Genomic DNA, 11,107 nt, shown 5'->3' with positions numbered 1-11,107 from the left:
CACCCAACTTTGAATAGATATTGACATAAATATCTAAAAATCTAAAAACAAAGTTTAGCTTAGTTAAGTTCTTGGCTTCCAAAGAACATGGGCCCCCCAAGTGGCTGGGCCCTAGAAAGCCTTCCCACTTTCTACCCCTTATGGGTGGCCCTGCTCATATTAAGAAGAAAGGATGAGAGAAGCCCTTTTGCATGTCTTTCACCACTGATATTTCTCAATCATTCATTATTAATTGGTGATTGATGGACAAATAGATAGAATTTCAGGTGTTTCAACTTTTTATGATGTACATATGGCACCTTCCACCAGTGACACATTGACTTGGGACGTAAAATTATTATTTTCTGTCGCTGCTGGTCTCCTCTTCGGCCTTCAACATGCAAGTCCATGAGGCTCCATCTCACTGCTAGCTGTGGGCGCCGCCCCAACGGCAATTTGGAGCACAATATAAAACAAGAATAAATAGAACCTTTATTATGGCTGGGTGTAGTCTATAAGTGATGAACCACCAACACACTATTCACGTTGTTGTAACCTGTTTGATTAGGTTGTAAGAGTATGAAGATGCAGTAAACGCTCACATTTGAACAATGCCTCTTCAACTCCCAACCAAGGGAACTTCAACCTACATGAACGTCCTTCATGTACATTCATCATTTAAGTGAGCAAATAATAAAAGTTGGTTGTGTCTGTGACTTTCTAGACTGGGAATGTTTGGGTAACGACCAGAAAACCTCCCCCTCTTTATCTTGCTGGAACGCAAAACCTGATGGACCTCATTCTTGGGCATTGTGCTATCATTGAGTGTAACTTGAAGACTTGTCATTTGCCTTACCTGGAGCTCACTCGAGACAGGTATTAAGACTGTAGAAGACGAACACGTTTGATTTTGACCTAGTAAACCCCAAGGAGGATGAATAACCTTTTGAAAGCCGTGACCGTCCTTTGTGCCTTCATTGCTGCAGGTATGTTGACAATAATGTTGGGTGGATTAGGAGAATGTATGTACAAATGCATTTTATTCTTTATCATTCTTCCTGTTGTGGAATGTCTTTGTTAAGCACATTGTTACACTGTAGTTGGAGAAGTAGTGTGGTCAAAATAAACAGTACAGGCTCATTTAGAGACTGGACAAAACAAAGGATCATCGATTCATGATTTAGCCTTAGGCCATTTTAATGCGCCATAGCCTAATGAAATGCAGTCTGGTACAAGTGTATGTATATAACCGCAACGTAAAACCATATGTATCTATTTATTTGCCTGAAATACATCAATGCAAAAGGTCTCTAGAAATGAAAGGAAAGGTATAAATATGAGAATTAGAAAGAAGACAGAAGTTTGCTCATCAGGCTTTTAGCCATCAGATGGAGTCAGCTTGAAGAACTCACATTGCATCCTACAGACAACACCTGTAGGTTCCTATAAGACGAGTTAGTATGGTGGAAACGCAAAAATTTAGAGTTTTCATAATTTGTTCTTGTCTTTAAAGGGTGCCATTGGATCTAAAACGCAGCAATACTTATGATTAAGACAACTATTTAGGTATTCACTTCTTATTTTGAAGTCGGAACACAAGAAGACAATGTTGTTGAGTGAGTTACTGATAACTCAATCTGATAAAACAAATTATTTTTTTTCTTCCCTCTTTTCATTGGACAGCACAATGCCTGACCTGTCATCAGTGCCCTGTAGGAGTATTTGGGAAGTGCCTGTTCGGAAGTGACGTAACATGTAACTATGCAACTCAGAGCTGCTACACTGGAGAAGCACGTAAGGAAAACCTCTACAATACTGTACATACACTAGACAGGCTGAAATGTAACTACTACAACATAGAGAAAATGTGTCATAAAATGAAACCAATAAACCTTCCTTTGAGAAATGAACTAAATGTGGTGTACTTGAAACTTTACATAGTTTACAAACCAGCCGAGGGGCAGAGGCAACATAGGAGATGACCCCATCAAAATGATACAAATTGGCTCAGCTTGAATTTCATGTCTGTTTTGACTCTCTGTTTCCAATTCCCCTCCAGAGTTCAATGCTACTGGCGTGGTCACCCTGCACACCCGCGGCTGCCTGGACTTCGACCTGTGTAAGACGCAGACCAGCACCATCTTCAGTGCTGGCTACACCAGCAGTTTCACCTGTTGTAATACAACTCTGTGCAACGGAGCCACTTCTATTCAGCTCCCTCTGACAGTGGCACTCTGCGCCGCCCTCCTGTCCTCTCTGTGGGGCATGTGGGAGTTGTAGTTTCACACAATCTGTCCCTAAGTCGACTGCACCCTTTCTGCTATGAGTTAATCAGTGAAAATCAGAATACTTTACTCTTTAATATGATTTGACCTATTAACCTTGAATGGAAGAGATATTTTAACCACATTACTGAATTAAAAATAATCATTACAACCTGATTTCCTGCGTTGTGTCATCATCATTGCAGAGTCACGGCGAGAACAAGCATCTTTTTTTTAAATGTTACTTTAAAGGTGCTGTAAGCGGAATGGTTCTTTTAGCTAACTTCCTGTCAGTTACTGCAGTTAGCAGTCCCCTCGCTCGTCCCTATACGTCACCACATTAATGCACTGCGGTCTTCAAGCAGCGAGTTATCTAGCATCATCTCAGATCCATAAGTGTTATATATAGGGGAGAACGGGGTAATCTGAGCCACTTTTTACATTTGCTCCCCTCTAAGCGAGCTAAAATTATGTATCACTCAAATGTACACATTTCCCATTAATTCAGGATGTTTCCTAGAAATGGACATTAGCAGATTTTTTTCAAGACAAAGGGCAGTCAAAATATGATTGTTTTAAAAAAAGTTGTCATGTGGCTCACTTTACCCCAGCTGTGGGGTAAACTGAGACAGACCAGAAAAATCAAGGGGGTAAAGTGAACCAGCTGGGGGTAAACTGATCCACTCACTTTTTCCACTCTGAAACTACCATAACAACACATATTGTAACAGATAGAATCCTGAAAGCTAGCCACACATCCCAGAACTAATGTCAGACTAGTAAAATAATGATGGGGTTTGGTCAATTAAGCAAAGCAAATTTTCTAAACACTTGAAAGTAACTCTGAACAAAATCAAATACAACATATTATAATTCAAAAGGTTTTAATAAGATTCAAATGAAAGATAGAACCAGTTAGATTAGAACACAGTCTGGGGGTCAGAACACAGGACCCTTAGAGCCAGCTAGTGTCTGGGGGTCAAAGCATAGGAAAATCAGAACCAGCAAGAACAGCCTGGGACTCAGAACACAGGAGAAGACCCAACTGGATTATAACATCAGCCTGTCATACTCTACAACTAGGCCTACTCTACATTCCAGCCCTGAAGGTTACAGGGAAAGATAAGAAGGTGCTCTTTCCATGTGGTTGCCCCAGGTCGTCTTCCTGGTGTATTTCCTTGGCATGATGGCTTTTCTACAATGTGTATGACATTAAAATAAAACATATGGCATGTAATATATAATTAAAATATGTTTAAGACTAAACTTAACTTGTGCCTCATGGTGGGGGAAAGTGAGACAGTGCCTCACTTTCCCCCACAGCATTTGGCTCACTTTACACCACCACCACAATTTGAGAAAAAACTACCTCTCTTAGCCTTTCAGGCTAATCTTTAGCTAATATCATCACATGGTTTTTATATGTTGGTAGTTCATCAACACGTATGATAGAAGTTGTTCTACGTGAATACATTTGCTTTGGCACAACAGTTGATTAAGTTGACAGCAAGAAAATTTACTTTTACATGCAAAATACCTCTTTTGGTGAAAAAACATGCTTACCACAGCACCATGAGGTCCTCTCTTTCAGGGCCATGGGGAAATGAGAGGGGCTTGAAAACATATATCTCACATGACCAAAAATTTCCGTTGCCTAGATACAGGGGTTGGCTCACATTACCCGATGCCTCAGATTCCCCCGTTCTCCCCTACATATGATATAATGTATTTACTTTTTCTGATTTTAAATTTTTTTTTGAGAATTAAAGGGTCACTTCAAAACACTATCACTTTCTTCTTACAACATAACGTGTTTATACTGTATCTATTTGGGCAGTTAAGTTTTACAGAGCCATGGGTTTTCTGTGGCTCAGCATGAAGCTTTTGTCTGTTCTCGCACAGCACAGCGGCCAAATTAAATCTTACTCATTAAGTGGATTAAGTCTTTGACCTGAGACAAGAGTAGACAAAAGTAGTGATTTAGCCGATTTTTAGCCAGCCACCATTGATTTTAGCAGCAGATTTGTGCATTTTATTTTTGTTTATGTTGCAACAATGATATACACTTCAAGGAAGAGAGAGTAGAAAATAAATATTTACCTGTTAAACCTAACTGTTGAGTCAGTGTGTTTCACCATTGCTGTTAGTAATCCATTTCCTCCTGTTTGTTACTGTCAGAGAAAATCATTAAACTGGATATAATTTGTTGAAGAAACTATTTTGGAGTTCTTTGACGGTATTCATGTCAAATGTGAGAGCCGTGTTTCCAAATAAAACTAAAGATTCTAAATAAAATAAAATTCTCTCTTTTTTAAATTGTGACTGAATTGTGTTGATAACAGATTGTTGTCATGAATTGATTTCCAGTTGGAAATATTTTAGTATGTTTAATATTGTTATTGTAGAGAATGTACACGGGTCACAAAGAGCATTGTTGATTGATGGATTGTACTTAGGTAATCCTTATTCAGCACTATTTTGCATTTATTAAGTGTAACAAGTGATGAATGGTTCCCACTTTACAATAAGGGTCACATAACATTGAGAAATGGTTAATTATGCTCAAGTGATGCTTAATCAGCACTAGTATGCCTTTATTAGGTGTTAATTCATGAGAAATGGTTCACACTTTACAATAAGGGTCACAAAGTCCATTAATAAATGGTTAAATACACTTAAGTAATGCCTATTATGGTTGATTATGCTTCAGTATTGCCTATTCAGCACTGGTGTGCATTTATTAAGTGTTACTTAATGGATAAATGGTTCCCACTTTACAATAAGGGTCACAGAGCATTAATAAATGGTTAATTATGCTTAAGTAATGTTACAAAAATGACATTTGTTAGCAGTTAATTAATGCTTATTATTATATTAATCAACTGTTGGTTCATGCTTAATTAATGGGTTAACTAAGGTTAATATAGGATATTTATAAGCATTACATAATGTAGTAATTAATACCTTAGTTAACATGAATACCATTAGTAAATGCTTACTAGACACATTAGTTAACAGTTAACTAATGGTTAGTTAAACCTTATTAAGCATTAACTAACCATTAATTAATGTACCCTTATTGTAAAGTGTTACCTCAATGGGCCTACTTCACACTACTAGCTGTGGATACATGTGGTTCCAGACTTTTCTCTTGCTCATTTAAACATGGTTCAGTGGACTCCCTGCATAGCTCCACATCCCAAAGCCTTTTCTGCCTTATCTATGTCAGATATTCTCACAGGAGCTCCCCCCACTGAGACACAACTCCGAGCTACACTTTGAAAAGCATCATACTGGAACTGTCGACTCGGGGAACTTTTGACACAACTCACAACTTTATTTTTATATATTTTTCTTCTATTAGGAACCTCTGCCATCACTATTCCCTGAAGGCTGACAACTCCACGCGCCTGACCTTTCAGCTAGATCACGGTTCTGCTCTGTAACAATGCGATCCGGAGTGCATAGGACAGCCAGGATACACACAGGATCCCAATTATGGGTCACACACATAGGTCACATGGCCCTCGTTTTTTCTAATTGTGTGGGTGTTTTGAGTCTGTGAAAAGGTTATTTTCTGTGGCACATTCTTTTTTTATGTACCAGGGGGAAAACACTTTTACTTGGGCAACATTATTTATGAATTGAACTACTCTGCTGTATGGAACAGGATTTTATTGTGATAAAAAATAAAGATCTGTTTGTTGTTGCCCATAACCCACTAGAAAAGTAAAATGATCTTGTGCCATGAAAAAACTGTGCAGTTATTTATTTTTTTTACTTTTAATGTGTCAGCAAGGAAGACAATGTGACTGCGTTTTTTTTCTTTTTCTGAACAAATATGAGTTGGCTGTTATCCATCCATCTGTCTTGGGAGCTGTTTCATCATAAGTCCAGTAATTAGTTTAGTGTAGATTCAAACCAACAGTTAGATGCAGGGTCAATCAGAGCAGAATGGGCTTTTTGGAAGGCGGGGCTTAAAGTGACAGGCTCTAAAACGCAACATTTCAGACAGATGCTGAAAAGAGGAGATTTAGCAATGGCACGGTGAGAAATACATTATAAAGGGTCTTTAGGACACTACGCCATGAAATCAGTTTTCAATAGAAATCCAAATTACAATTTTGAACCTGAAAGGGAGCATAATATGTGACCTTTAACACCATTAGATGTATTCAGGTTTTACTGCCAGGCTCATCCTCGCCAAGTGCTGCCTCACAATGAATGATTCAGAGCCTTTACACTGTGGGAGCTAATCCTTTTGAAGATGAAGTACCTTTCAATGTATCTATCCGTCGGCTATTGTACCATACCAATGAAGATCAAACAGACGGCCTTGTTCACAAGCAGTAAGTCATTGACGGGGACATGCCAGAGTATGTAAAGTATGATCACATTAATTGCCTATAGCTGCTGAAAGTAAAAGCGTTTCCTTCTATCATCTGGACATGACAGCACGGCTAATAGCAGTCGACAAATCAGATCGCGGCCAGAGACGCCTCTCTATCGCCGCTTAGCAGCCACGGGGCATCAACGGCATAATAACAATCTCATTCCCTGAACACCCTGGGCTCAGCTGGCACACACACAGGCTTTCCATCATCACTAGGACCACGCAACACTGGGTGATATTCAAAATGGACTAGGCAATTAGGATGTTTGCAATTGATCTGGAACAAGTGTACCAGAGTTGGACTGATTCAGTTATATGAAAAGAGTTGACATGCTTTATAACATGCCAGGGAAATAAACTAAATCGACTCTATGTTACCAGATATTGTCGGGGTGGTGTTGCTCAGCCATGGACCATTTATAGTAGGTAAAAACTTTTGCCTCCAAAGTAGGTCATCAAGTTTAAAAGCTCAGGACTATGTTTCATTTCTGGTGTATGGCAAAAGTGAGAGAGTCTACACAACCTAAACAAACATAAGTGAAGTAAAGAAAACTGTGTAGTTTTAATAGATCACTGCCTGACCGTTGATTAGCTATATTTCTGCCGCAACAACAATAACACAATTGTGTTTGTGCACATCCAGTCCACAGTTAAACGCTGCCAGCATGCTTCCAGGGTCTCAAATTCTATGGTGGAAAATATCTTCGAAAATTGTTCTCTTCATCAACTGAGAAGGTTGGACTTTTAGAAAAAACTCTAATGTATCGGACTTGTAGTTTGTATAATGGACCTTGTTGACAGCAGACAATTTGACTGGTGCCAGCAGGAATAGCACAGGTCCAATGGATACTGTAACAGGATTGTGTTACATTAAGGTCCTGGCTATAGCTGGCACACTTGTTGGAGCTGGGCCATCCATGAGGAAATGATTTCCCCCTGTGCTTCCTGTGACAAGTCAAAAGGTCCATAAGGAAGTCCCCAGACACAAACCAACAGGGTACCGTATCTTTAACTCCAAATTGATAGATACGGTTTAGTATTGTCAGTGGACAAACAACTAACTTTCACACAGGATGACCAAAACACGTTTAGTATTCCAGTGGGGTTTGGACATCGAACTGTTAGACACTTTACTTGACACTTCATTTGGAACTAAGCCATTGTCTATGCTATTCGTTACAAATGTCTGCCGTGAAAGAAAAGATGTGTTTATTTTACAAATCAGAAATGCCGACACGGTGACATTGTTAAATAACTATAAACTTGTACATGCTGTTGGGTGGTTTAATTTATAACACTATAAGCTTGTCATATTCTTTATGCATAAATATAAGGGGAGACCGGGGTTGGCACAATCCTATCAAAATGTCCACTTTCTTTATACCTGCACTTGTATGTGTGTGTGTGTTTGTGTATGTAGACCTGGGTCCTAAGTTATGTATGAGGGACTATGGTTGTGACCTATTGTGGACTAGGATATGCTATCTGATATGATACTTGAAACAGTTGTTTGGTTTTAAAAATGGGACCATTTTGTTTACTTGTTCATGTTTTCTGTTTCTTGTTTGCTTTAAATGATTGAACATTTGTTATCTACATTTTTGTAACTATTACATTTTAACATTGTGGCAACCAACCCCATATCATTCATCTTATTTTACAAAACATTTGTGTACAATACAACAACATGATTTATGGCAGAGTCCTTTAACCTTTCATTGTTTTTGATGGTTACATAAATGGTGCCAGAGAAAGAAGGCAGAGAGGGGAAAGTGCCAACCTACTCTGCCAAATGAACTAAAGCTGAAAATTGTGTATAGAGTAAAGGGATCACTAGCACCCAGTATTGTACTCAATAGCCTACTTGAGTGAATATACTTCCCAATTCCCACTTGCAAATAATAAATACATTTGCAGCCAATATAAATTAACAGTATTTAATCAGGACCAAGTGGTGAAAATGAGTCACACAGACTGTGCACGGAGGCGTGAAGCCAACTGTAGCAGGCAGGCAGGCAGCAGCTCTCTCGCCTTTGCCAGCACTGGGGGACTAGGGGAGGATGCACATGACCGCCTAAAGCGTGTCGCCATGTTTGCGTGGAGGTAGTGTAGTAGTTATGACAGCCTGGTTCACTGGCCAGCATCCCCTCTCCCCACTACCACCAACACCACCTCATCCCGTCCATAGCGCGCTCGAGACGGCGCATTGCTGCTCATCTCCGGCGTTTTGTTTTTGTCCCGCAGTGACCAGTGACTGAATGAATGCCTGACTGTTAGACTGCAGCAACAACTAGTCGACCCCACCGTTCTGAGACTCAGAGTGAGCCCGGGCATGCCATCTGTCTCGGCTGGGAAACACTGCACTGTGGTTGACTGGTGCTGAAATTCGCTTCGCTATACTCGAAGGGAAATCAAAGTTACTGCAATGGAGACTTCTTCAGATAGCGATGCAGTGGCTGTCATACGCTGTGGGGAAACTGAGGAGAGAGACGACTATTATGATCTGGAGCATCTGCCTCCGCTACTGGAGGATGAGGTGAGACAGGGCGCTCCATAGGAAGACTGTACGATTCTAAAATGTGTGTAAACAGATTATTCATTGGGTTGTGTAAGCTTGCATTAAAGGGAACATGTTTCAGTTTACAGAAGAAAAAAACAGCTTTTAACTGGTGTCTCCAATGTAGCCTATACTTGCAGATCTTCCTCAACCTGTCATATTGAGTTCAAGTTGGTTAGATCACATGATATTCATAAATAGACCACTGAGAGCATTTTCATATTTATTAAAAACACATATTCAAACTGTTGTACTGAGTTGTAAGTCACATCCAAAGGTTTTTTAAGGACATGGGTTTTTAGACTATAAGAACTGGCTGTCAGATCTTGTCGAATTTTGCACCAGATGGCAATGAAACTGTCTTCATATTTATTTATACACAAATATGTTTGTTTGTGTGTGTGTGTGTGTGTGTGTGTGTGTGTGTGTGTGTGTGTGTGTGTGTGTGTGTGTGTGTGTGTGTGTGTGTGTGTGTGACCTACCAATAGACTGCTATCAACTTTCACTGTAACCCATCAGTATTCAGATCCTTCATTTGAGTAAAAGTAGCAACAATCTAAAATAAATCTACTCAAGCAAAAAGCACAGAAGTGAAAGCAGGACAGTGTATCTAAAGGTGAAAGTACTATTCTATCGTTTTTTTTAAAGTGCCCCAAACCACAAGCAAGCACATTAATTGTAATCGGATTTTTTTTACATGCTCATCAAATTTTAAAATATTAATTTGAATGGGAACTCCATGCAGCTCTCATACACATGAAGCAATGTCTGTGCAACATCTAGCCTTTGAAACTATAGTCGTGGAGTCTAAGTATAAAGTAGTAGTGACGTATTGAATAGCCTACAATGCATGTTTTGATTGTCGGTTAATATCTTTAACCACAAAAAAACAGTCACTCTTTTTGAAAACGTCAAACAAACCTCAATCCATTCTTGTACGGCTCTCCTCAGACATACAGCACCATGTCTCATCTGAACCTGGGAGCTCAGAGGCAAACTTATGTAGGACACAGCATATTTAACTTGAGGGGGGTGAGAGAGACTGCACTGTTCTCATGGGAAACTGTCTATAAATATGGGGCCATTGCTACTGCTGCTGCTGCTGCTTCAATTGGTACTTCTCTGCCCTGTAATTGTGCTCTATACCAACAGTTCTCTCAACTCTCCTGAACCTACTACTGTATAATAGATTTGTGAAGCAATCATAGACATTTCTCCTGCAGTCAGTCACACAGATAATGCAGTTGTTGAATATCTGAAATGGTGCATTAAAGGTGCAGTCAGCGGTTCTAGAGAAAGTTTGTTGTCATAAATCAACTTTAGTTTAAATCAGTGAATATGTCCACACGATCTGTGCTACCTGTCCCTATACTGTCTGTGTGCTGGGAGAAAATAAATCAGTGTTAATACACAGCCTAGGCGCAGTAAACTGGTATGTAAACAAAGTGTAACAAAGGGGGGCCACCGTCGTAAGCACCATATAGCCTTTGCTGTCTATCAACACTGGATTATTATTTTCAGCGCACACACACAGTAAGTATATATAGCTGATAGTGAGGAGATAGTCACTGATTTTGAGATGAAGTGATTTTGGCGTTCTTCAGAATCAATGGTTTAAGTCTTTTTTGTCTTTCACAGTTAAAAAAAACAAAAAAACTCTGTTGTGTTATAAATAATATCATGGAAGGAAAAAGTCGCTGGTAATGGAAGCACTGGAATATGGTGTTTGACAGTTGCAGCTTTGTGATTCTCCACTTCCACCCCTCGGTCCGACTCAAAGCCGGCTTTTGTGTCAGCTCGCAGACCAGAACAGAAGGCCCTGTAATAATCATGGCTGCAGTATTGTGCTGTGTGTGCTACATGGAATCTCTGAGATCACTGCCAGAATAAATTGGAGCCATTTAGTAACAGTGA

General features: G+C 39.6%; 2 protein-coding genes across 2 annotated transcripts in view; both read left to right on the top strand.

Moving 5' to 3' along the window:
• Positions 1-913: 913 nt before the first annotated feature.
• LOC307257899 (uncharacterized protein) lies at positions 914-5,689 on the top strand (the record flags this gene model as incomplete). Its single annotated transcript, XM_080037261.1, has 3 exons — positions 914-965; positions 2,039-2,246; positions 5,608-5,689. 3 exons carry the CDS (start codon positions 914-916, stop codon positions 5,687-5,689), a joined length of 342 nt encoding a protein of 113 aa, XP_079893387.1.
• A 3,349-nt stretch (positions 5,690-9,038) lies between these two features.
• kndc1 (kinase non-catalytic C-lobe domain containing 1) overlaps positions 9,039-11,107 on the top strand; it is a 40,939-nt gene continuing 38,870 nt past the window's right edge. Inside the window, exon 1 of the mRNA XM_080037260.1 lies at positions 9,039-9,172. Coding sequence (XP_079893386.1) covers positions 9,062-9,172 — 111 coding nt within the window. The 5' untranslated portion in view covers positions 9,039-9,061. The remainder of the gene's footprint in view (positions 9,173-11,107) is intronic.

Source organism: Ammodytes marinus, assembly GCF_949987685.1.
Source record: "Ammodytes marinus genome assembly, chromosome: 11".
Classification (NCBI taxonomy): Eukaryota; Metazoa; Chordata; class Actinopteri; order Uranoscopiformes; family Ammodytidae; genus Ammodytes; species Ammodytes marinus.
This window is presented reverse-complemented; position numbering and strand designations above follow the sequence as displayed.